The 27,304-nt window shown below is 30.8% G+C and overlaps 3 protein-coding genes, 2 long non-coding RNA genes and 1 other non-coding gene across 16 annotated transcripts in view; 2 read left to right on the forward strand and 4 right to left on the reverse strand.

Annotated features, from left to right (window-relative positions):
* Nucleotides 1-81: 81 nt before the first annotated feature.
* Nucleotides 82-153, reverse strand: TRNAP-UGG (transfer RNA proline (anticodon UGG)). Its single transcript has one exon. It is a non-coding gene; the product is annotated as a tRNA-Pro (tRNA).
* Nucleotides 154-1,555: 1,402 nt separating this feature from the next.
* On the reverse strand, nt 1,556-2,436 carry LOC148936172 (uncharacterized). Its single transcript, XR_016139709.1, has 2 exons — nt 1,769-2,436; nt 1,556-1,611 (listed from the first exon to the last, which is right to left on the reverse strand). It is a non-coding gene; the product is annotated as an uncharacterized LOC148936172 (long non-coding RNA).
* Nucleotides 2,437-2,633: 197 nt separating this feature from the next.
* On the forward strand, nt 2,634-18,391 carry IA-2 (tyrosine phosphatase IA-2). The gene is made up of 18 exons (XM_011634593.3): nt 2,634-2,806; nt 4,360-4,463; nt 9,529-9,582; nt 9,851-9,911; nt 10,250-10,393; nt 10,517-10,595; nt 10,803-10,900; nt 11,349-11,929; nt 11,998-12,153; nt 12,290-12,330; nt 12,397-12,564; nt 12,639-12,759; nt 12,888-12,955; nt 13,106-13,489; nt 13,673-13,894; nt 14,789-15,153; nt 15,442-15,495; nt 15,570-18,391. Exons 2-18 carry the CDS (start codon nt 4,370-4,372, stop codon nt 15,835-15,837), a joined length of 2,958 nt encoding a protein of 985 aa, XP_011632895.2. The 5' UTR covers nt 2,634-2,806; nt 4,360-4,369; the 3' UTR covers nt 15,838-18,391.
* A 557-nt stretch (nt 18,392-18,948) lies between these two features.
* On the reverse strand, nt 18,949-23,006 carry LOC105424393 (uncharacterized). Of its 4 annotated transcripts, none has more exons than XM_089078728.1 (6): nt 22,865-23,006; nt 21,004-21,055; nt 19,728-20,831; nt 19,501-19,600; nt 19,299-19,398; nt 18,949-19,222 (listed from the first exon to the last, which is right to left on the reverse strand). In XM_089078728.1, the coding sequence occupies exons 1-6, from the start codon at nt 22,971-22,973 to the stop codon at nt 19,167-19,169; spliced, it is 1,521 nt and encodes a 506-aa protein (XP_088934854.1). In that variant the 5' UTR covers nt 22,974-23,006; the 3' UTR covers nt 18,949-19,166. The 4 variants fall into 4 exon arrangements, with proteins under 4 accessions (XP_088934854.1, XP_011632898.2, XP_088934856.1 ...); XM_011634596.3 differs by lacking the exon at nt 22,865-23,006 and adding an exon at nt 22,329-22,800; XM_089078730.1 differs by lacking the exon at nt 22,865-23,006 and adding an exon at nt 22,375-22,794.
* On the forward strand, nt 21,925-23,606 carry LOC148936173 (uncharacterized). Its single transcript, XR_016139712.1, has 2 exons — nt 21,925-21,978; nt 22,928-23,606. It is a non-coding gene; the product is annotated as an uncharacterized LOC148936173 (long non-coding RNA).
* Cdk12 (Cyclin-dependent kinase 12) overlaps nt 23,498-27,304 on the reverse strand; it is a 13,020-nt gene continuing 9,213 nt past the window's right edge. For 6 of the 8 annotated variants that reach the window (XM_089078720.1, XM_011634601.3, XM_011634602.3 and 3 more), the window contains exons 9-11: nt 25,082-25,388; nt 24,768-24,888; nt 23,498-24,690 (exon numbers count right to left, since the gene is read on the reverse strand). In XM_089078720.1, coding sequence (XP_088934846.1) covers nt 24,410-24,690; nt 24,768-24,888; nt 25,082-25,388 — 709 coding nt within the window. In that variant the 3' untranslated portion in view covers nt 23,498-24,409. Of the gene's footprint in view, nt 24,691-24,767; nt 24,889-25,081; nt 25,389-26,093; nt 26,171-26,826 lie in introns of those variants that run through there. The other 2 variants (XR_016139708.1, XM_089078721.1) reach the window with 2 other exon arrangements.

A 27,304-nucleotide genomic window follows, 5' to 3' on the forward strand; every position in this document is an offset into this window, starting at 1 on the left:
TTCATTTTCATCCAATTTTTGTATGTTTAATATGTATTTCAATGAAAAATATAAAAAATAAAATTTGCAATTAAAAAAAACGGGCCCCTCCGGGATTTGAACCCGGGACCTCCTGCACCCAAAGCAGGAATCATACCCCTAGACCAAGAGGCCTGATGGTCGTTCTCTCTCAAGAAAGATAAATCTAGATCCAGAAATCTAGAAATTTACGTGCCAGGAGTGTAATATAGTATAACGAAATCTATTCTTCGTAGTTCAAAAGAGCTAGCGTATCCTCATTATATTTAAAATAAGACACGTACATGTACATGTAAAAAATATATATATATATATATATATAAATTTGGCGAAAGAGAAAAAGAAAAAATTCTAGTACAGTCCGATGTAACGATAAAAAAATGAGAGGCCAATCATGCTTAGGAAAATATTGAAATATTGAAAGAACAAAGGAGATGTAGTTCTAAATATTGAATTCCTATTTGAAATAAGCATAGACTTATAACAGCCAAACTTATCAATTAGACAAAAACATAAAGTTATCATTTCAAACATAAGATCATTGTCAAACATAACATTATCCTTGTTTCTCATGTAGCATATTTACTCTTTATCACATTTTTTTCGTAACAGATAAAATCTATATGATGAAGAGACGAATGTTCTGTTACAATTTCTTTTCAGATCGGGTCACATGACTCAAAAATAGTTCCGTTCATTCCCGTTGAGACAGTTCGATGATTCTGAATGATAATTTTATAAAATTACAAATTTGAGTTTTTAGATATCGTTATCATTGACTATCGTATGGTTACATTTACGAGTATGATAATATCTAGAAGATAACTTTAGGATGATAATATTTAGAACTTTTAAATTTAATCTACTAATGATAGATGTCGCGATATTTTTTAAATCGAGTTACGATTGGGATTATGGAGGCCGTAATCTGTTAACTTACCGTAACCGTAAAAAGTTAACGAATCATAGTCGATTATTCTTTTATAATTCGATTGTGATTGGTCAATTTTTTACGGTTACATAAGTTAACAGATTACGGCCTACATAAATCAATCCTTAATTGACTTCTCTTAATCGTAAGAAACATTGAGAATTATTTTATTAAGAAAAATTATGTAATCTTGGTTGCGCAGATTCATCACTTTATCTTTTGATGATATTTTCAACGAAAAACATCATTTCAATCTTAATTGCATGATAACTTTTGGAAAAAATATATGCTTTATCTAGAATTGTGTACAACTTAGAAATATTTTTTTCTAGGATTTTTGTATTTTTTATAAGTTTTAGATTATACATGAACGAACGTATTGCTATATTTCAAACAATGTTTTAAAAAACGATTTCATAAATAAAAAAAATTATTTTTCATGAAAATTATTTCTCACTTTTATACTGCAATTTCATCATCGTCAAAAGAAATCGTTTCAGAATATTATATAAGTTGCAGATGATGGTAATGCTGATTGGTCCATAAGTCATATGATTAAAACGGCATCATATGCAAATGCAGATCGGTAATAAATTACGCTAACAATTCTTTCTTGGTCCTCTTTCCATTCAACAATCAACAAAGGCTAATATTTATTGCGACTAAAAATGAAAAGATACAAAGGTACAAAGACAAACGTTATATGGGAAACACGAGTATCAGGATGTTTGCGCGCGTCCATCTTTCTCAAAGTGATTAGCGGAATGTTTTTTCACACCAGCGGTGCGAAAAGAAAGCATTTTTACGATAATTAACTACCTCTCTTTGTTACCACACGCGTTTTCTATTCACGAGTGATCGTCTTTCTTTCTTTCTCTCGACTGTTATTAAAAGACTGGTATAAATCTTTCGTTTGATGGTCTGCTTCTTCCGGAGAACGTAACCTCGCGCTTCGCATATTTATCTCATGCTTTTCATTCGTCCGCAACAAGTGTTCTCTAATCGATATCACGCCCTGCGAAATCTTTCTGCGAACACGACGAATTGCACGAATCTTTTGTTTTCCGTCTCACCTTAAAACTGATGATCCGTGTCAGTTTTGACACGCTAAACCTCTTACTTTTCTTTAAATGAAACCTTGAAAACCTAGATGAACAATTCATGTGCGAACAAACGCACACACGATTTGATCGTCGACCATGCTTGCCGCATCATCTGACACTAATTCTTTCTATACATTTCTCTTTATTCTTTTTTTTCTTTCTTTCTACAATTAAAATTCAATCTTTAATAAAGACGTAATCTTTCTTCTTCCGCTTCGTTTCTTTAGGAACCACTCTTTATCTATCGAGTCGACAATCTATCTTCTTTCGGGATGTTCCTCTATTACTGTCAACGACGGTGTTGTCTCCCTCTCGTTCTTCTCTCACTTTCTCTCTCTCTCTCTCTCTCTCTCTCTCTCTCATATTTCTCTGACGTCTTCTCTTTTTCTCTCGCTTTATCATTCTACGCTTCGTTGGCCCACTACCCGGCGGCGCGTTGCAATCGATTTGAAAATCCGAGACGCACGCCGCACGTCCTGCGCGTTGTCCCCACTGCCTGTTGTACCTCTGTTCTCCACCCTGTGCCTCGTTGCCCTGCGCGCCCTGTCTGCCCTCACCTTCCAGCAGTCAGTGCCATCGCTGCAGCGGAGCTAGTGGTTGTTCGCAAGGATATGGTCCAGGAGCTTGCAGCTAGGACCGCCGAGTGGTGATCGTTAGCTCTCTCGCAAAACGAAATAGTGGTGACGGTGTTTAACGTGGTGGCGTGTACGATGTGCCGCAGAGTGTGAAAAAGACTACGTTGCGTCACGTCCAGGTGAGAACTGCGTTTATACGTTCTATTCTGCCATTATATCTCGCTGTCTCTCCTTTTTTTATATTCTATTTTTTAATGATAAATTTATAAATTTTTCTTTACGAGAAATTTATTTTTTCAAGTACAGCTTCTTTAATTAATTTTGAGAAATAGATTGTTTGGAGATTCTCCCTTTAAACATTTTTTTTTCTATTTCCTTTAAAATATGTTACAATTGTGTATATATGCTACACACGTACGTGCTGCACTACGCTATGTACGTGCTGCACACGCACGTACACATGCATACACAATTGTAACATATTTTAAAAGAAAGAGAAAAATTTTTTTATATATACTTATTTTATTGCGAGCGCGCGCGCGCGCGCGCGCGCGTGTGGTGTGTGTGTGTGTGTGTGTGTGTGTGTGTGTGTGTGTGTGTGTGTGTATGGCGCGCGCGGCGCGTGCGCGCGTATAATTAAAGGGATTATATCAGAATATATAAAAGTTTATTCTTTTTTGGTTCGGCGTGCTACTGTACTTATATTGCGCAACATTGAACATGAATGAATGTTCTTTCCGTTAAGTATTCTTGAATGGTGATCTGCAAATTCGAGTATTTAATAGAAATTTATAGAAAGCGTATATTTTTGACAAATACTTCACACTTTTGTAATTTTCGAGAATAATCTAAAAAAGTTAAATGGTATAGCCTCGTATAAGCGTTTCAGAAGAGAGATTGATTTATCATTCGAAAAAGGTTGAAAACGAATGCAACTTGATATTTTTGATGTTATCCACATCCATACGTTATACATACGTTATATATATATATATGTAAAGGTAAAAATAATCATGGAAAAGAGATGTTTCAAATAAATAGCAAATTAGAGTTGTTTGGAACAAAAATGTCTAAAGATAAAAATGATCAGCGACTTAAGTTGAAGATTTCTACTCTTCTCATTACTTTTTTGTTTTTCGGTGATTAAATATTGATTGACATATTACATGTTATGCATATTAGCTTTTGTTGAATTTATATTCGATCGAGTGCGGCAGTGTACTCCAGGGCAATGCACTCAGGAAAGTATTTACACTAGTCCTAGAAACTGTTGTTACAAATGCAAATATATTTCCATATTAAATAAAACTTAACGGAATGAAGGCTGCTCATATTTCGATCAGTTCATAAAGTAGAATTTGACATTCGACACAATATTTATTATAGAAGTAACTGCATACACACACACACACACACACACACACACACACGCGCGCGCGCGCGCTGAATAACGTTTTGAGCATTAGAAGACTATAACAAAACTAGAAAAAAACACCTTGAGAAATAATGATCATGATGAGTCAATAGTTTAACAATTTTTACTCATTAAATATTTTATTAATTTTCATTCATTAAATATCTTATTTATTTATTAAGATCTCGACGTTTTATTGTTTTATTTTTTTACGGATAAGGAGTAAAGATCCCCAAAAGATAGATGAATGGAAGACTAGGAATTAACGTACAAAAAGAGAAAGAGAAAGAATGACATAAAGTAAATTTATAATTGTAGGAACATCTATATGAGCCATAAACGGTGGTGGCGAGGAGGCTTGGTGGAGCTGTTGGTGCTCTGTATCCTCCATCACGCCGTCATTTTAGCTGACGGCGATGTCGGTGAGTACAACGATTGAATATTATTATCCTACGATTGCAAAAATAATAGTAACCGTTTCTAAATCTAAATAACAACTATATTTAATCTTTGAATATTTAATGTGAATACTTAATAATTAAAATTACGACAATTATTCTTTGTGTACTCGTGGTGTGTGTGTGTGTGTGTGTGTGTGTGTGTGTGTGTGTGTGTAAAAAGTATATAAAAGATATAGAAATATAAAAGAAAACTAAAAGTATTGTGAATATATGTTTCTCAGTCAAATCGAAAGATCCGTTTTATCTTGTAGAAAATGTAAATCGCTGCGTTTTTAAAATATTCCGATTTGAAATGGATCGATATTTTAATATCAAATAATCAGTTAATCACAAATATTCCCTGTTTTATACTTTTATTGAATCGCTTTTCAAGGTTGTAAGGATACTTCACTTCTCTTTGTAATTAATAAGCGGATGAACTTTAAGTCTTCTTTTAGAGTTGACAAGCGAGACTTTTAAAGAGACAGGAAATAACGTTTCACACGTTGAAGCCTTCCACTCGATATGTTTTACTGCAAACCATTTGTTATAACATTTTGTGTAATCAACTAGAAACTCTTTGTATAAGAACAGTAAATGTAAGAGTATAAAACAAAGGACATGTGGTATACGTTACGTAGATGCGGTACGCTGAGAAAATTATATATAAATCTACAAATTAGCAAAGTTAATGAAATAATTTTACCATATTACTTTTACATAACTGCTTAACATACATGACATTGCGATGAACAAATTTATTTACAAAATTTCAAATTTTTTTTTATTTGAACAACATAGTTATAAATTTCTTCAAATCTTCAAATTTCTTTATTAAATCAAAATTTTTCAAATTTCTAATGTCTCTAAATCTCTCTAAAAACTTTTTTGAAATAAAATATAAAATAAAATATTAAAATAAAATTCTATTATATATTCCTTGTAAATATGATTAATAACAATCAGTATTTCTGAAATGAAGAAAATTTTATCTTTAATCAATCGATATTTTCGATAATATGGATATGTATATACATTCAAATATTAATATCGTTCATCTGGTGATGGTTGACCCAATGGTTGATGTCCTATCAAATTGTGACATTATATTTCTATAAGCATTATGCTGTTTCACTACATTCATGAAAGTGCACTTATCGATTAACAATGAGACTGACATGATGGAACCAATATCGGAAGAAATATGAAAAGTGAGCGAACATTAACGTCCTACTATTAGTCAAAAAGATATCGCTTACATTCGCTTATTAAGAATATGAGCACAACGACGATCGCAAAACATATATATGTGAAAATTGTATAATGCAAAGTAATAGCAGAAAAACTTAATGTTTTAATTAACCGACAGCAATAATCAACCGGATAGAATTTAAAGCAAAGGTTCGATATATTAAAGCTTTAATTAAATTTAATCTTCGTTATTATGTGTATACATATATGAATGTATGTATTTGGTATAATACACACTTTTAATCATTAGATGAAGAAAGAAAGTTATCGCGATAAATATATCAATGAGAAGAGTCTGCCCCAATGACTTTGACCTTGCCATGTATATGTCATCACCCTGAACAATATTCAAAAGGTTTTAGCCGTCGCTCGCTCTTTATTAAAAAGTTGTTAACAAAAAAAGTATTAAAAATATAATAACTTATATGAATGTTGAAGGCATAATTTGCTAATATATGTATAAAAAAGTTGTAAATCCATATGGAATCTTGCTTCACGTTGAAAAGTGTACATATGTATTTATTTACCGTTATCGCAACCAGATTTCAAAGTCTCATAAGCATTTCCAGCTCGAAATAAACTACCACCACCGTTTGACGTCAGTGGAGAGCTTTTCGCGATGCTATTATTCCCGGCGTACTTTTAAAGAAACCAAGATTAAGGTCGTCGATCTTCATTGATTTTCTGAGCACATTATCATGCTCAGAATACTCTTTATGTACGAGGTTTATATAAATTTACTCGCCGCTTTTGTTGCCTGTTACGCCTACGTAAAGCCTACCATGAGTTTGGGAAAATTATTGAGAGATTTGGTATTGTAATATGTACTGCTTAACAATTATTATTTTTTTTAATTGTAGATATTAGCGGAAATTGAAAAAATTAATATTTTTTTTTTAACATACGAAATGTTGATAAATTTTAAAGTTTGAAAAACTGTGAATAGGAATGAGGGAAATTTTGTCGAAGAAAAATTTGTTCTACATTAAAACAAAGGAAATTTAGAAATTAGAAGAAAAAAGGCTAATACCAATCGATCGATAGATAACATAACTCGATAACTCATCGAATAAAAAATTTCTAACGTAAAGCAAAAAGCCTTTATCTCCTGATTTTTTATTTTCTAAATAATCGATAATTCTGTCACGCATTCTTAAATTTTGAGTTGAGCGATGTGTAAAAAACAGCAAGCATTAGATAAAAGAAATCTAAAAATTTTAAATATAATCCTATAGAGATCATCATTATCATTGGCAATTTTCAATTTCGTCGTTTAAAGAATAAGAATAAGACATTTTCTTTCTTCCACACGCGCTCGCACACGCACGCACACGCACGCACACGCATGCACACGCATGTACCGAGAAAGAAAAAGAGAGGAGGGGAAAGAGAGAGAAAGAGAGAAGGGGAGGAGATGTTCGATTTTCGCCCACGACAGCTACTCGACAGTTATCGAACCATTCATCCCACGCGGCCACCGCCTTCGCGAGAGCTTCGAGATCTCTCTATCACATGCGCGCATAACGTTACTAGACTGTCTCTCATATATATTCTCTCATATATATCGCGCGATATATATTCCCTTCCACTTATCTATCTTATTTCGCGTCCAACCGCGCTCCTCTTTGGCTTTTCTCATTTTGCCCATTCTGTGCACTCCAAGCAATCTATTTGTCATTATTATCGAAATGTCCACGTACATCTCAATGACTGAAGATAATGATTTTGCGATTATAACGAAAATTATTTAAATACGAAAAATTAGCTAAAATGAATAAATGACTAACGATCACTGCGATATCACATAAGTTTTGTATCTAATCAATACAGATAACAGTGAACAAAATTTATATCCGAACAATGAACGTCGAATTTAGCAAGAAAATTTTTCTATGATACCCAATCAAATAATAGTCTTTCACACTTCTTATAAAAATGACCACGTGATTTCGTTAGAGAGATCTAAATTTTCATATATCGACAGATATTGTTTTTATAAATTTTACGATAGTTTTCTAATAAGTACAAAAAATAACAATACATTTTAACATTTAGAATTTTAGCTGGACTAAAAATGTTTTTTTGAATAAGTACTGGACATTGATTCCACATTTTAATTTGTTCATGTTTGCTGTATATGCAGTGTACTATATGCATTTGACTGCGTAGCAATTTGACCCTATATTTGATTATCTACATTACCATACTTGATTTTAACTTAATGTACTTTCCTTATATAAAGAATAGTATAAACTTCATTCATTGAGAAAGAGTCGAGTATTACAACAATGTTAAATAATGAGTTTTAAGAAGTTATTAGAAGACATATGTTGAATGTTATGTTGCGAGTTATAGTTTAACATTTATTCAAATTACAATTAACTCTATCCACGATTTGTCAAATAAATTTTTTCGCAGAAAATACTATTTGATGTAGAAAATTAAATTATATAATTCAAAATTCAATGTATATTCTGGCAAAGCAATCATTACATATTATTAAACATTATAAATTATTTTCTATGATTTACTGCGCGTTCAAGCATCGCCTAACTCTTAGTCTTTTCCAACAAATTTTGCTTCTAACGCATCATGTCACATTAAGATCTTTAATAATTGCTTAGATCTGTATACATATAATATTTTATTTAATTTTTTTCTTTCCTCTTAACAAATACACAAATACACAAATGTACAAATATTTTCTCATTTTTCGCAAATTATTCTAGTTGTCTTATTTAGAGTTTCCTATTAAAATTTATCATAAGTTAGCATATGCTGCGAGCTAGTTACGAATCAAGAAAATGCGTTCAATTGCAATTCATTTTTCCCTTATTTTCACGGTTTAAGCACATCGTCGTGTAATTAATCCTAAATAATTATATGACATATAGTTTCGATCTAAACCACTTTTTACATATAGTCTTTTATATATGCATTTTGTTCTTTGGATATCGCACTGATATGATCAATTACATCTTCAGTCATCTGATAATTCAGTTTTTAATTACATGAGGGTATATATCATTCGAGACGAATTATTTATTTTTGAAAAGAACAATCTGAGTTACAGAATGCGAATTTGGAAGAATAAGAAATTGAACAGAAATTAAATGTTGAGAAGCTGTTTAATAATTGTAAAAAATTGCTTGAAAATCATAAAAAAGGAAAAAGTTTATATTGATCCAATTTGAATTTCTTTCTTCTTTTCTTATCTAAGTATTGTAAGAATCTTATAAAAAATATCAAAGATTATATATACGTAAGTATATAAATTTTCACAATGAAAAAAGCGGAACTATGAACGAAACAAAATATCCATAATATCCTTCACTTCGTATAATATGGATATATATATATATATATATATATATATATATATATATATATATACATATGTAGTTTTTTTGTTTCTGAATTATCCGTGATGTTAAACGTATCGAAGCTACTTCAGGCATTCATTTCATTTGTATGATTAAATTTAGTTTGTCTTAAGATATTGATAGCGTATCGCTATATTTATTCCGTAATATATATTTTATAAGCTGCAATATAACGTAGCAAGTCGGTCGATTGTTTCACAAGCAAATGCTCTCAGACGGGATGAAATCAGGTTGCACACCTGTGTCAAAATATTTACGCGGTCTAACAGAATACATGCTGAATCTAAATCTGGCGCAGATGCTTGGAATTGTACACACGATGAAGCTAATTAATCATTACAATTTGAAAGCATTCTCAATATCTCTTATATAATTTCAATTCTTATCTCTCAATATGATTGTTTTGTTTTCAGGATGTCTATTCAGCGAAGAAATATGCGATCCTCAGACGGAAAAATGCTTCGATGGTAATAATACAATCATATCTAATTGAGTTAATAATGAAACAGAAAGTTCTCTTACATTAACTGAATTTTCTTTTGCATTTACAATAAAGAGAGATAAAAAATATTAAAATTAAGCTTTTAATGTGATTAAATGTAATTAAAATTAATTAATTATGGCAATTAATTAGAAAGCTGCGATGTATTAATACAATTTAGTAGTAACTTTTTTTGTATACAAATACTTGTTTATATTAACTTGTTTATTACATTATTACATTATTTTTTTCAGATCTGGCATTTGGAAAATGTATTTCACGGTATACGAATTTAGAGAATGACGATTTATATCAGTAAGTTGACGATAAAAAATCACGTTTTTAAAATTGTGATGATGTTTGTGTGTGTTTATATTATTTATGAATTATTATTTATGAATTATTCGCACTGAAATATCTATCTCTCAAATGCTAACTTGAGATATATGCGAACACAATATATATGAACCGAACGGAATTGAATCCTCTTTTCGATCGGTTAATTTTATCGGTGAGTCGTCAAATGGTCTCGCCACTCTTCGTCTTTATCGTCTTTATCGTCCTTATTACACCCTACACCCACGTAACGTTTTAGTGCAACATAATTGATGCGTTATTGCAATGTAATACAGTGTCTCTTCTTTATTATATAGGTATAATCTTGATATCGGCGACTTGGAGCTACTACAATCAGTGAGACTGCAATTGATGAGACTGGAATCCGACGGATACAAATGGAAACATCCCTTTACACAATGTATCATGCAAACCTTGTTGCATAATCTTCGATATGTTGGGTACATCACTTTGCAACAACTTATAATAAGCCATGATACACATTTTTATTTATTATTATTATTTATTTTTACTTAATTATACCAAAATATTATTTAATAAAAGGGAACTTAAACAATTTACAGACAAAACAATCAGCGCGATTTTCATCTCTGCGAATATTTAAAGAAACCACAATTCGAACAAAGTGGACTCATTGACGAGGTCAGTATATAAATCGTAATTTAGCGCGAAAATATTTATTCTTCGTTATACATTAGGTATACCTATTCTTATTAGTCATATGTAACGAGAAGTATTTATTCCCAGTAATATTATCATTTGCTGATTACCTCTATTAATCTATAATTATCTCTTAAAAAATATTCACTTATTCATATCACTTTATAATAATCAACGATTTCCTTTCAGGTAATTCCAGCAGTCGCCATATTAAGAATGTCTACGGATAACGAAAATCCTGAGAGCAATTTAGTCGATGATTATCATTCTAGGGACATTGAAGACAAGTAAATATTTATTCTTATCTTGCTCTTTGTCATCAATTATTATATTATAATTGGATTCAAATTTTTATTTATATATAAAAAGATTATAATAATTTTATATTGTTATTTATAAATATAACCGTAAATTTAAATAAAAAGTTGAATTATATGAATTATTATATTTGCCATTAAAGACTTATCTATGTCAAACTTATATATGTGTTAAAATGCAATAGAAACAAAGTAAGAAAGAAAAATACAAAAATATTTATTGAATAAAAATTTTATTTTATATATATATATATATTTTTTTATTTTATTTTGTATATATATATATATATATTTTATATATATATATATATATAAAGTACGATTCGATTTGTTTATATATGTTCTTTTTAAATGAAGTACTGATTTTTTATGGTGAATTATTACTATACAATCAAAAAGCCATCGAATCTCTTAACAGATTTGGATATACGAATTGGCGTAATGATGAGAGCAATCGGGCCAACGATGAGAAGTACGATGACACGTACGGAAAATCACTAAACGATATACGTGAGCAATTTTATCCGCCCAGAACACGTCGGTTCAGTTTTATTGATTACAAAAATGATGTTACCGAGTCGCTCGAAGACACTTTGAGAAACGAGAGATTGCCTGAGAATGACGAAAATATTTATGACGAGCAATCTTTGTCCGCCGACGAGCTTGAATTTTTGGAGAACGAAAAATCGCCGGATTACACGTTGCTGAAGCCTTCCTCCAACGATGAGACAAATGAGAGGAAATATGAAAGGGCATTCTCCAGGAAGTATAAACACAAAAAGGAACCATCGCGTCTCGAATATTTCGATGCTGAAGCGAAAAGGACAATCAAGCGCGACGAGGATCTAGATTATGAGAATAGCGAAATTCATGAAGAGAATTCAGAGAGCAAAAAACCTGACGAGGATACTTGGAAGCTACGCGGAACAAAGTATGGGATGTATACTGAAGGAGGAGTCATACAACCTACGAAACACAAAATTACATCTGATACAAGTGGTAGGTTTATTTTTTGAAACGAGATTGCTTAAATATCTTTTTGCTGAACTAAAATATATCTAACGCAGGAATTGCGTATGACGAGATGTATGGCGACGATTTCGATGCGCTTTTATGGAGACGAGAATTGGCTGGTTTTAAGCGCAGGGAACGCCTAGATGTTAAAAAACCAGGACCGCCGTTTTCAACGAATAATTATGCATTTAAAACTCAATCTCCAGCCAGTAAGTGAAATATATATTTCTATATTTGCATTCTGTTTTACGAATGGCTCTCCTATTATTTTGATCGTCGTTAATATCCCAAAGGTACAATTGATAAATACTTTGATTCATCAACTTATGATCTTTGTTTTTGCAGGCCCCAATGACAAAGATTATCTCGAGATGGACAATCAGGACGTAAGTGTAATCAAGCTGATACTTCGCTTAATAGACTAGACATTATACACCAGTGTCGCATTGTAGAATAATGAAATATACGTACCACTGACTAAGAAGGAATTACGCGGTAATATGTACAAAACGGACGATAGCCGACCAGAAAGTTACAACAACGTCAACTTAGATTACGTCTACATTGAGTTTGAGCAAGAGTTTCATACGTGGCTTGAAGGAGTACATGTAGTTAATAAGGTAAAATAGAGTAGAAGAACAATTTGAATGTAAATAATTTTGGACTTAATGTTCAAAATTTAATAAATTTTTAGGTTGAGGAACTTTTAGGATTGCCTCTCGGGACCTTGAAAAATCCACGAGTAGGCCGCGCGGAAGTAACGTTCGAAGTTGGAGACAAAAATTACAATGCAACAGATGTGGTTAATAACATCGGTATAGTAATTTACGTACCGTACTTATTTTATATAAATATGAATAGAAAAAAATAGAGAAAAATGTGGAGATGTTGCATAAGATGCAAGATGAAAAATTTGTATAAATAAAATATATTTTATTTTTAGATAATATACGTGGTAGTTTACAAAACGCGCTAGGAGTCAAGGTTATTCGAGCCGGTATAGGCGATAAGGTAGTATCGTGATATATTTTTCATTACTAAATAGACAGATTATAGGATTGCCGAGTTTTACACATATATGTGTATACGCGCCATGTGTCCACACATATACATAATATTATTTTAATATTATCAACTAAAATAAAAATGCATCCTTCATAGGTTAAATTACCGGCTACTCTGGAAGTAGCTAGAGAGAGCGAAATAAATTCCAACTTTTTCGGTGCATTAGTGGCCGCTGGAGTTGCGGCTGCGATCGCAGCTGCAGTAGTCACGTTAATAATCGCACGTCGTCATGCCAAATGTCGAGCGAAGCTTGCCGGATTAGCTACTCCAGATCCAGAAGCATCCAAAGATTATCAAGACCTATGCAGAGCAAGAATGCAAGCGAAACAACCGAGTGAGAAGTTGGAATCGCCGCGCATCACCAGCTTGTCGCGCGAAAATGAATCCAATAATTTGCCCTCTAATCGCTCCAGCACATCTTCTTGGAGCGAGGAACCTACTCTCTCCAACATGGACATATCGACTGGTCACATGGTTCTTGTAAGCATAATGACAAAGAGAGAAGAAGAGGATAAAAGAAATTTTTAATGTTTTTAAAATAATTTTAAATCTTAATGTTTCAATGTTTTTGTCGTATTTGACAATATAACAAATCACTGTGTTTTATAGAGCTATTTCAGGTTTATAATTTCTGTTCTATATCAAGCTCGTGCGTATTTCTAGAGTTACATGGAGGATCATTTGAAAAACAAGGATCGTCTAGATCAAGAATGGGCAGCATTATGCGCTTACGAAGCCGAACCATCGTCTACGGAGATAGCGGAGAGCGAGGCAAACATCAAACAAAATCGTCCTGGCGCGGCATTTCCTTACGATCACTCTCGAGTAGTCCTGAATGATCTTGCAAACGCTAATAATTCCGATTACATAAATGCTTCCACGATCGTAAGTATCTTTATGATATTATTTCTTGTTTCATCACTTCTACAATATGTCCTCCTGAAACCTGACATTTTTTTTTCGAAAATGCTATAAAATATTTCTAGTGCTGTAAAATATTAAAATAGGGTAGTAACTCTGTAAATTAGGATTCAGGAGAATACTTCGATACGCGAAGAATTCAATATACTTGATAAGAAAAAAAAAATTTTTTTATTATCTCAAGATAATCGCAAGATAATTTGTATGAAAATAAAATATTTTCGTTTTCACGATAATGTTGCTGAAATACATACAACATTCGGTTTTCTGGCTGTCACATCGCAATATATACGTATAGAAATCGGTAAGTCACAGTCGATGGGCATGTCAAGTTGATCATTTAAGAATCGCAAAATCGTTTCGCGATGCAATTTGTAAAGTTGACGCTTGCGGTAGATCTCTTTTTTTTTTTTTTTTTTATGCATTATAACATAGCGAACAAACTGTAGCATGTTTAAGCAAGCTTTGTATTTTTTAACTGCACAACTTGCAATGTATGGTCATATATTATGTTTATCTGATTATATATACCCGTGTCGTGTAAATGAGAACTTTGAAGGAAAAAGCGAAAACTAGCGAAATTTGATGGGACGCTTTATTCGATGGAGAAGACTCGAGATTTGAGATAATTCTGTTTTAAATTATAGAAGAAATAAGATGGTGGCTTTTTTTAATAAACATTGAGTTGGACCGATCGATTAGGTTTATAGATATTTTATTTTTTTTTGTTTAATAAGAATAATAAAGAAAATAGATAAATTTTTCGATTAATCCAACGTATTGTTTACTATAAAACGTTTGTTAAGTTTTTTTCATTAAATTTGTAACTGCAATGCTTTTTTTATTCGTTCGTTGCAGACGGATCACGATCCTCGAAATCCGGCTTACATAGCCACGCAAGGACCGTTACCGCAGACCACGGCTGACTTTTGGCAACTGGTTTGGGAACAAGGTAGCGTGGTGATCGTAATGTTGACACGACTTACAGAGGAAGGTCATGCTATGTGCCATCGTTACTGGCCCGAAGAGGGATCGGAGCTCTATCACATTTACGAGGTGCATCTAGTGTCGGAACACTTTTGGTGTGACGATTATCTAGTGCGCTCCTTCTATTTGAAAAATTTGCGAACTTGTGAGACCCGTACCGTAACGCAATTCCATTTTCTTTCTTGGCCGGAAAATAGCGTTCCATGTTCCACAAAGGCTCTGCTTGAATTCCGTAGGTTCGTATCGTGTATAATTATCGTTTACCGTTATTTTATAAGAAGATGCACTCTGTCTTCCTTTATTATTATATAATTTATTATGTTGTATAGAATTTTCCATCCCCCTCCCCCCCCTCTCTTTCTCTAATCTTAATAGATTCTTTATATTTATGTCGAAAAATTTAATTAATAATATTGTATTATGTATACAGTTTTTATAAAAAAGAAAAAAGAAGCATGTATATTATATTGAACAATGCTCAAAAATAATTTTTCAAGTTGTCTCATCCTCTTTTTTCTTTCTAGGAAAGTTAATAAATCATATCGTGGAAGATCATGTCCGATAGTCGTGCATTGCAGGTAAATATACATTTTTATGTTACCTATAAATTAATGAGTGTTTCTGGATATTCCTGCATTTGCTCATTCAACAGCGATGGAGCTGGACGAACTGGTACTTACTGTTTGATCGACATGGTCCTAAACCGTATGACAAAAGGTGCGAAGGAAATCGATATAGCTGCTACTCTTGAGCATATTAGAGATCAAAGACCCAATATGGTTGCTACAAAACAACAATTTGAGTTCGTCTTGATGGCAGTAGCAGAAGAGGTACATGCGATTCTTAAAGCTTTACCCGTGTCGGGTGAGAAATCTATTACAGCTACTGGTTCTTCGCCACCCACAAAATCGGAACAATGAAGCTAAAGTTGCGGCGCGCGAATTTAATCCTAAACGATATAAAAAAGGTCTGACGATATCTTTTTAATCTAATAAATTCAGTCAAATATTTCTTATTCTTGGTGTTTTTTTTTTTTTTTTTAAATATATAAATTTGAAGTAAAAATAGAAAAATTTAATGTTTTTACAAAATAAATTTTGAAATAAATTTTGATTTTTATTAACTTAATATCATTGTTATGACATATTATGAGAAATCTTTGATTGAGTAACATATGTCTGTCGGCTATTTCATATTTTTCAGGATTAAAAAAATAATCGTATAATCGAAAGAGAGATACGAACGAGAGTTAAAGGTATCTTCTATTCCATTGATTTCGAAGTATCATGGAAAAGTTAAATACTTTTACTAGCTGTTTACTACGATATATCCTACTGGAATAAAGATCAATCGGTTCTTGGATCAATCGGTTTTTCCGTTGAAATTTTCTACACGCTCAGTACTTCCTGATTAACACACTTTCGCGTAATTAGTTTTAGAGTGCACCAATCGTTGCGAGCTTCTTTCGTATTCCGATTGTATTTCTCCGAAATCCGAAAAAAATCGATTCAAACTTCAAGCTCGAGAGAAAAATATGCAACTGTATAATCAGACAGAAGTACAGATTTCATTCAAGTATATAATGTGTAACGAGAGAAAGAAAGTAAATGAGACATGTATACGTTAAAACAAACAGCTTAAAGTAAACATGATAAATGGTATGAAGGAGAGAATTTTCATTCTTTTTACTCTGTAAGATGGTACTGTTTTATTACATCGACTAATTACATAATTTCCCCTTTTCTTCATTCTCACATGGCCTATTTCAAGGGTCAAGTATTCGTAGACAACAGACAGACAGATAGACACGGTTGTTATTCGAGGCGTACGCAATATATCAACAACTGAATTAAATAATTATACTGTGCGATCGATCGGTGAAACGACAGAATGTTTTATACTGATAAGATCTAACTAGCGTTTCAATTTTTTAACGTTAAACGCGGCCGTTTGAGATCGGAGTTTTATTTATTTATTTTATAAGACTTATATTTATAGTATATCAATCATGGAGACTGACGATCAGACTGGCTGCGTTTAGCATTATGTGATGCGAATACAGGTCGAGATTTTTATCGTCTCTCGTGGAAATGTATTGTTTTTTGTAAACGAAAGAATCTATGGGATATTTATATGTAAAATCATCTCTCTCGGAAATTGTATCGGATTTTAATACTTTATTAAATGTACGTATTACAACGTAAAATATTTGCGAAAAACAGGACACAGAATTTTTCACGTGTACATAATTTGTGTACACCGTGATTAAATTGTATCAACTTCTATGTGTCCTTCAAGTAACGTGCTTTAAAATAGCTTTAAAAGAATGAATGAATTTTTCAATCTCGAATTCAGTAAATAATAATAATCAGCGTAAACCAATCAGCCAAGTCAATTGCATGATACCAAAATACGACAAAATGTAAGCACAAATTTTAGTTTAGTGAAATTGTTTACACTTTCGTAACAGCAACTTTGTTATTTCCTTTGTAAGAAAATTCTTAATGTTCTGTTTATTTATTTTATAGATTAGATGAATATTATTCGTGAAAGTATCAAATATAAACTTTTGTTACACTATAGACTTTTAGACCCGCGAATGATCGATCGGACAGCCACAATTAAACTGTTATATTAATTCATTCAAGAGAGGAGAAGAACCGCGTATATTTGTACTGCAGAATAATCTAGTCAATCGTTAATCAAAGTTTTTTTTCCAGAATTGCTGTAAAGGAATTGGTAACGTGACTTGATGTTTTAAAATATTGTATGTGTGTGTATGACGATTGTGTTTTGCTGGAAAATTATATAGCTTGATGAACACGTGTATGTACGCGATGTTACAGATTAATACGTAAAATGATGCAGATTATATAAATGTATATGCTACTAGACATATTATATTCACTATTTTATTACTGTTTAGTGATTAAATTCGCATCAAAATTTTTGACATGATTTTATTTATATTTTTATTTATATTACTCTCCGTGAACTTATTCCCTACATATCTGTAGTATTTGTTTAATTTGTTGATATATGAATTTTTTAAAAAGACGAATAAGACGAATATAACGATATTTTTTAATTTAAATATATTTTTGGATACAATGTCAAAATTGATGCTGAATAAAATCAGTTTGAAAATAGTGATAAGTTTAAGGATTCATGTTTCGCGAGCCTACATAATTATTTAATAGAGTTGCATGATGCAAATATTATTTTAGAAGGGATTCTGTAAAGCAGGAACACTAATGTACCTTGAAACTGTGTCAAACTTTGATCACTGCAACTGAGTTTGATTAGCCTTCTTTAGCACCGACTGAATCACGAAACAAATTCTATATTTTTATGTAAAGGGATGACTCTATATAAAAAATGAGATAATATAATTATATAAATCTATACTATGTTACCCAAAATATAATACTATATACATGTTGTAAAATAATAAATCAATCTATGTTCAAGCCATGAATGTGCTTATGTTTTCTTCCGTTTACATTTTAACATGTTATATTTATTTGTATATCATATTTAAATTTCAAAATGAAATTTGTTAAATGTTAAATATATTTCATATATTTCATATATTTAACATTTAGGTTTATCACAAAGATTTCTATTAAAAAATGGAATACATTAATATTAATCGAAAATATTTATAACATTATAACATTGATCGAAAGTATAGTTATGCAGATTTGATATATAACCAAAATTCTTATTTTCAGATCAAAATCAATTTTTCTCTGAACAGTACATATTCAGAAAAAGATAATCCGATGTAATCGATTTAGATCGTAATTTAAAAATAATTACAGGACAGAAAATTTTATGTTTCTAATCTCTCATTATTTTGTGAATGTAGAAAAACAAGAGAATTATAGGATTTCTTTTATGAGAACATCTAAATATATAATTATTTCAGAGTAGGAAAAGTTCCTAAAAAGAATTTGATATTTGGAGAGTACGAATAATGAAAAATACAAAAAAGACTAACTATTCTGAAAGAAAAGAGAAGCCTGATATTTTTAAACTTTAAAAACTTTAGTTTATTTTTTAATTTATTTATTAATATAATATTCATTATTACATTATTAATACTGACTTGGAAATAACGAAATAACTTAATGCTAATTGTGATTGCAAATCTGTACTTTATGTACACATTGAATTATAAGATTTCTGTATTACAAATCACATCAAAGTTCTGAGAACCAGAATCATATAATGATACATTTCAGTCTTAATTTTGTCGATATGTAGATGACAATGTTTCAGGAAACTCTGGATCCCAAAAACCTTTAAAAAGATTACATTATATAATATGTAAAAAAAAATGATAAAAAATATTATAAAAATGAACAAAATATTATACCTTCTGGTGTTCTTGGCCTTTCATATTTGTGTCGATGCCGTGAGCACTGATTTTTTCGCTTTTGTAATTCTTCTTTTGATAATGGCAAATTCTCATAATACTAAAAATAAAAATGAAATAGGAACTTGTTTTTTTTTAATAAAAATATTTGCTTTTGTATATTTTTTATTATGTATATTTTAATATAATTTAATAAAATTACTTCTCTGCATTCCCAGCAATCCCAACCATTTAACTTTGCTCTGTCAGCTTTACATCGTATGTTAAGTTGTTCTGAAACATCTGTTTTTCTTTTTGGCAATCTGTAAATAATATTTTTATGAGATGTATAAAAGATGTATAACTTATATTACAGATGTATAAAAGATATAACTTATATTATTTATATGCATATATTATAATATTTATATATTAAACTTATTTACAAACATTTTTTTTTTAGGTGGCTCGTTTTCTGAGTTATCCAGATAGAAATCATCCATATCATTTCTATTTGCAGTTCGTTCTGCAGGCAAGTAAAAGGTTTTATCTTCAAAAGCAATATCATTTATGTTCTTAGTAGTATTTTTCTCTTTGTTTGCCACTGATTGATTTTTCTTCTGAATTTGAACAGATTTTTTTATTTGAACATTTGTCTCATTATGTATTTTTATTGGTGAAGAATTTTCTATTGGTGTAGTACTATCTAAAGATTTATCATTCTTTGCTTGTATAGAAATATGTTTAGGCAAATATAATCCAAAATCCATATCATCTATTGTTATTTCTGGAACAGTATTGCAATATGTTTTATTTTTTTTCGGAGAAATTTTTATCTGCTTTGCAGAAACTTTCCTTTTGAGCTTTAAACGATATTTAACTTTAGATGTAATATTTCTCTGTGTAGGACTGATTTCTATTACATCCTCAGAATTTTCACTACTACTTGTAACATTATTTTCTGTAGTGGTAATTGTAGTGGTATTTGCTGTAAAAATATCTTCAATAGGATCCTGTTTCACATCATGGACTACATTGATATTTGGAGACAATGCCGTCTCCTCGTTATTTTTGACTGGATAAAATGCAAGTCGAGACTGCTTCAATTTCTTTCCATTTGGTAGAAATGTAGTTTCTACATGATGTGTTGTACTAATGTCTAATTTATGATTATACTTTGAAGAAATTTTTTCAACGTCATCATGTGTCTTCATGTCTGAGTTTAAATTATCGAATGTTACTTTATATCTGGGAAAACGTTTTCTCGCAAAATTACTATCATTCCTTAAAGATGTTCTACGAAATACTGGACTTTTTGACGGACTATTTCCATCGGTGTCTTTATGCAGAGATTCATTTAGATCTGACAGATCAGTTTTTGTATCGAAATTAAAATTAATAGGACCTATGTTTAACGTTTCTGGTTCCAGTAATGGAATACTATCATTCTCCGACATATTGACATTATTCAACTGTTGAGAGTTTGGTTCGTCTTTTATTTTTGTGCATATCGGCATATCGCGTTTATCGGCTGCTACTTGAGATGAAGGACATCTACAAAATCATACACATACGTTTTATATACTGTTATACGTACAATTTGAGAAGAATATTGTGAGAATTTATGTTGTAAATTTTGAAGTTAAATAAATAAAGTTTGACTTATAGTTCAAATTATATATACCAATTATAGATACCAATCGCATAAATAAGATTAAAAGCTTACATATTACGTTGTTCATATTTTTCTTGTAACTTTATATAATCTTTCCATAAATCTAGAAAACAAAAGATCATATTAGATGCATAAATCACTTATCACTATTTCCAGAATTTATATATTTAAATTTTTGCTAGAGTATACAAATAATCGTTAAATATTTAATATTATAATTAGCGACGTTTTATAAAGATAGATAATTGTCCTCGAAAAACATCAGAATGCACATATCAGAATGTATTTAAATACACATATTTAAATTTCAGCGCGCTTTTTGACGCTTATGCATGAAACATAAATCTTATATAGTACTAGATACGCTTTCTGAAAATTGTATATAATTGTATATTGATTTTTAGTCCACATTTTATATAATCGTCTAATTAAAGATTACTATTAAGCCTCGTGTCTATGATGCTAGAAATCAGCCCGAGATCTCAGACGGTAAAAGAATTCAGCAATTACATTGGCTAATTGGCCAATTATTCAAACACAATTGGTCAATTCTCTTTCCATCTTGGACCGATTTCTAGCATCATGGACACAAAACTTTAGCGATAAATGTTTATTTTAACTTAAGGGGCGCATTCCGATATTCACTGCTATAATCTATGTAACTCGAACTATATATTTTCAGTACTAGCAGTAAATATCGAAACGCAGCCTAGTATTACATTAGTAGCGTGCGATTCACTTGGTGCTACAAATGCTTCGAAGCATTTTTTGATTGGTTAATTCATAAAATTCTTTATTTTGATTGGTTAAGCAAATATTTTGAAGTATTTGTAGCACCAAGTGAACCGTACTCATAGAAGTGGGCTGCTCCGTCCAGTACTATATGTCCATGGACATAAAAATATTGTGGATAAAGCACAATATTGTGAATGAAGTACAAAGATGACAGAAACGAAAACGTCTATAGTAACGGATATAAGAGATGGCGTGATGGCGGCGAGTTAATTTCACGGAGTATGATTTATTGTAACTATTTTTAAATTTTATTCATCTAATCATCGTTGCAACTCGATTAATGTTGCGCAATATACAAACGTGAAAATAGAAAAAGAACTCGAATATCATGATGACCACAATGATTTTTTTCCTGTCCTTCAAACTATTTTACCTTTAAAGGCCTTATTTTCGAATCATATTATACATGTCCCGTACGAAAATCCTATGGTATACGATGCGCGTATTAAAGATTTTCATATGCAACATGTATGTGATACGATTCGAGAATAAAGCCTTAGCATGCTTGAAACGGTATTTTGTGCTCTTTCCATATATTATTATATCCATGCTCGAATATTATTAGCATCGTTTGTACATACCAGAGAGAAGCCTAAGAGTGATATTATGAATGCGTTTTAGCTGTACCTCCTTATTCGCGTAGGTAATGTGCATTTTTGTGGTTCTTTTCTGTGTTAGATGCAAAAGTGATAAAAATGAATAGTCGTGTCCATATCGTCCGTCTTTATCACTCTTGCGTCTACAGCTAAAACGCGTCCATGACCACTCTCAGGCTTCTCTCTGGTACAACGTATAAAAAATAATTCGAACGATTGATTGCAGGTGGCAGCACAAATATTTTGTTTAGTTTCTCTTATTATATATATATACATTTAGAGGACAGAAGAGAAAGTTATGAAAGTTTTTAAAAATATCTAGTTTACAAAAATCTAAATTTTGTAAATTTAACAATTTCAAAAATATGTGAAACATTGTAAAAATTATATTTTTAACTATTATTTTAAATATATTTTAAATATATTTTAGCACCTGTGTCATATTTGGAAAAAGATATCGAAATATGAAAATGCTGATAGAATAATTATTAATAGATATTAATAAATATTAATAGACCTACTTTGATAATGTTCAAATGCATTTTGTAAGATTTTAACGAAATTTTCCATTTCTTTTTTCGCAGTTTCATTATGCATGTGACATTTCAACTCCAGAAATACTGACATCATTAATGGAGTACACTATCGTTTCGGAGCAACACGTAACTTCCCTATTTCTATTCCCCTTTCCTATTTCTTGAACGAATATCTGCTTAAACTATCTTCGAAAAATATAAATATGTAAACATAATTTTTATATTTATCTTCAGTAATTACGATCTGCAATACTTACATATATATATATATATATACCGATCGCACGTATTGCTGTTTTGACGCACTCCACATACAATAGTATATACTCTACATATACTATATGAAATGACGCGTAAGTTCAGGACCGTCTATTTGGTGGGACTCAAACTGGGGGATCCTGAATAATACTCACAAACTTTAAAATAGAAACTACTACTATGTCTAGAAACCATATGAAACCTATTCATAGAGCTTTCATTAAATTCGAAAAGAAATATACATATATATGTATATATGTTGCGTATGTAGACAAATAAGTAATCGATATATTTGCATATATTATTGTATGTAAAGAGGCATGTAACTACATCAATATGTTTCAATTTAACAAACTTGAATTGAGATTGTTCTCTGTTGACATCTTTATTATATATCCTTAGCATATATGTACATTGTACACTGTAAATACGTTCATAATAAATAAACAGTGCTATCTTATATAAAAAATCTTAAATGATAAATAAATATTCACATATTTTTTATCGTTACTATTGTTACACAAATTTATCAATGTTTCCCCACAGTGTTGCGTAAAAATATTGAAAATAAAATTTTTTTGTGAGAAGAAAATAGAAATACAAACTTTTTTAAAGATCTCGCGTTGAGCATTGCGAACAAAGTCTTTTCTTCTTTCAGTAAAAAGAAAATAAGCTCGGAATCAAGCTCCATTTTGGATTCAGGTTTCTACATTCGTAATATGTAACGTATGTATATGTATATACACATGTGTATCACAGACTTTTCATAATGATGCAGAAAAAAATGTTGAATTCTCTTTGTATGATTGACTGAGAACAACTTGGAAATAATTGTATTTAGTTGTATAGTTAGTAATTTAGTGTATTATAATAATTACAATACCATTGTCATTTGGGGAGAAAAGTCATATTCTAATTAAGTATCTGGTCGCGTATAGTACAATTATATTATACACTGAACGTGCATTTAGGATTAATGGAGTGATGATAATGAAGACTATAAACAAATCGATGATATGATTATAACAGACTACCATATTTTTCTCTCTTTCTCTTTCATATATGCACATACAGGCGTGCGCACACGTGCGCGTTCTCTCTCTCTCTCTCTCTCTCTCTCTCTCTCTCTCTCTCTGTCACTAGCATAATTTAAAAAATAGCGATTTATATAGATTCCTTCTGATTTTATACACACGCACATACAGACGCGCAAGCATACATATAACGTACATAAAACACGGTCATGTACCATGAGACAAGTTTGTAAAATTATTACGAACTAAATGTTTGTTGCGAGGAAGTCGAGGGTAGGAAAAGATTCTGCGCCAGATTGGTTTGTCCAGATGGCTTATTTGGTGGCAGTCGGCCGATAGCAGATGCAGTAGTGGAATTATAGGTGTTATCCAGACCATGATACGATATGAGCGCCGACAGAGCATTCCGAACACCAGCAGTGGCCAATTGGGACCATCGCCCATGAGAGCTCACGGCATCATCACCGGCGTACACCGCGTGAGCATCGAAATTGCCTGGCATATGCGGTGTACTCGTGTCTGCACGAAAAGTTACATGTCAAAAGCAATGTCAACGCAAGAGATACAGTCACCATGTATGGCTGGGAATCACAAACCTAGAAGAGGTGGATTCAATATAGGAAGATGAGGATCCAGTTGTCCGCCTGGTCGAGCATTCGCGACAAGACGAAGCTCCGCACGCAAATCGGTCAGCAATTGTCCCACCTTGGGATCACACTGTAATCAGATATATTAAGAGAACTGAATGAAATTTTATTATATTTCATTTAAAAATATTTCTTTAATAACAATAAATGTAAAAAAAAAATATAAAAATTATTCAGAAACATAACTAAAGTAGTTACCATAATTAAGACGTGTTCTTGATGCAATATTATCACATAATAAAAAATTTTTTTCGCATAATTACCTCACTCTGATCTGATCGCAACGAAAGAAGATCGTCCACTCGAATTGGTTTTCCCTGATTTAAGGCATTCGTAAGAATCATTAATCTCCGGGCAAGATTATCTTCTGTACACATTTCCAACGGTTGATTATCCCCCTTTAGATTCGATTGCGACTTAATGGGTGAATTGTTAAAGTAGTACGATGGTGTAGATACTATGTACGGTCCGCTTTGATTAAACAAATTATCTTCACCATAATGAGCTTCCGCGACAAGCCTACTCGGGTGCGAATTATAGCCTGCTTCCATCTTTAGTCGTTTAGAGGATCTGTAACAAAGTTACAAGCTTTATGTGTGGAGATTCAAAAACTTATAACTTGAAGATAAAATAAAGATAAATATATATATAAGTGTAATGATATTAATCCCCTTGTGATTCACATGAGATTGATGTAAGATTAAGCAATGAAAAATTAATAACAATAATTTTTAACGTTTAATCATAAAATATATATAATCTTTTTAACATTTATAGACATTATATATTTTATATATTTATATATTTTAGTTTGACTTTGGTTGTAATAAAATATCATTGCATTATTTTTAATAGTCTAAATATATGAAGAAATAATGAAAAACCACATGCAATTAATGTAAGCCATACAAATGTGTCTTAAAAAAGCAAGCACAATTACATAAACTAAACTTACACATGCACATAACACATATTAATGTACAAATATAATTGTAAATTTTTATTTATCATTTATTTAAATAATAATCTCTTGTAGAACAATGAAGAATAGCGAGGTATATCCTCTTCATTGCTGACGCATCACTGTATATAGTTTCTATATTATATAAAACAATATCATAAGGCGATTTTTATTATCATTATATACATTTCGATTATTATTATTTGGTTAGCAAAGCTCAAGCGTATGAGTGTGTTATACTTGATAAACATGAGTCAATAAAATTGGACACTCTTGATGTAAACATGTATTAAGAGATTTGAAATTATCATTACCTATTATATATTCTTACATGTGCTACAAAATTTGTCCATCTATTATTCACATCTATCAGCCACAATAATATTATCTCCTGAAACATAATTTTCTCCTATTAGACATTATGACAATTATTTTGTCTGTATTTTTTTATCCAATCATATATATCTATATATTTCACGCGTGTCATTTCTACATATTCCACAATATATATAAATCATAATATTAATAACAATGTTTGCGTGTGGGACAGTAATTAAAATGTATACATATACACATTATAAACTTTTTGTTTTTGAACTACTTTTGTTATACATTACATTGTTACATTGTGTGCATGCATGTGTAACCTTTGTTAGTTAAATGCAAAAAAATTATTTCGTCTTATGTTCACAATTGATAATTATATTTTATATGCTAATAAAATATTTATTAATAATATAGATGAAAATATGATTTTTACTTTATATACATTTGTATAGTCAGTTAAAGAAATTTTTTAAAAGCTATAATACTTAAAACAATGAAAGAGAATCTTACTGATATCAAATATTGTAGTATGATTAATGTAATTTTAGCTTTCTCCTTTTTTTTATATATATATTCTTATATGCCATATGTATCATTTTTTATCATTGCTCCTGTATCAAATAAATCATGAAACTAGTATATGTATCTTATAAATTATCGTATATATTATCAGATTTTACATTTATCCGTAATAAAAGTCATATGTAAAAACATGTGACATATTTTAAAATATTATATTTTCCAAAGCATTTTACATTATTATTTATAAATGTATCTACCATATATACAAACATTATTTTATTACGAATGTATACTCTGTATTGATAAATCTTTACCTGTACCTCCACTATTATATATTTTTGTACAGAATACATTATAATAAAAAAAACAAATTTCTTTAAATATTAAAAGACATGGCATATTTCTGAAATATAAATTTACAATATAAAGATTGTTTCGTTACAATGGTCTATTTGTTCTATTGAGAATATTATATAAAAACCGTAATTTTTCATTATTTTTTCACTAATAATTTCTTTTAAATCAAAAAGCAAATATATATGCTTTTTTATACCTTTTTCTTTTAAAAACATGAAAAAGAATTAACATTGTTTAATTTAATTAATTGTTGGATAGATATATGAGAAAACATCTACTTTATAAACAAAATATATCTCATTGTTTCTTCTGTATACTT

The sequence above is a fragment of the Pogonomyrmex barbatus genome, unplaced genomic scaffold, assembly GCF_055798465.1.
Source record: "Pogonomyrmex barbatus isolate J1 unplaced genomic scaffold, ASM5579846v1 scaffold29, whole genome shotgun sequence".
Taxonomy (NCBI): Eukaryota; Metazoa; Arthropoda; class Insecta; order Hymenoptera; family Formicidae; genus Pogonomyrmex; species Pogonomyrmex barbatus.

Excerpts from the sequence above, each read along its gene's own strand:
- IA-2 (XM_011634593.3), top strand. The coding sequence starts at position 4,370 with ATGAGCCATAAACGGTGGTGGCGAGGAGGCTTGGTGGAGCTGTTGGTG. Across the intron at positions 10,901-11,348 it reads TCTAGGGACATTGAAGACAA|ATTTGGATATACGAATTGGC; the intron begins GTAAATATTTAT and ends ATCTCTTAACAG. Across the intron at positions 15,154-15,441 it reads GCTCTGCTTGAATTCCGTAG|GAAAGTTAATAAATCATATC; the intron begins GTTCGTATCGTG and ends TTTTCTTTCTAG.
- LOC105424393 (XM_089078728.1), bottom strand. The coding sequence starts at position 22,973 with ATGATGTCAGTATTTCTGGAGTTGAAATGTCACATGCATAATGAAACT. Across the intron at positions 21,056-22,864 it reads TGCATTTGAACATTATCAAA|ATTTATGGAAAGATTATATA; the intron begins GTAGGTCTATTA and ends TTTGTTTTCTAG. Across the intron at positions 19,399-19,500 it reads ATTGCTGGGAATGCAGAGAA|TATTATGAGAATTTGCCATT; the intron begins GTAATTTTATTA and ends TTTTATTTTTAG.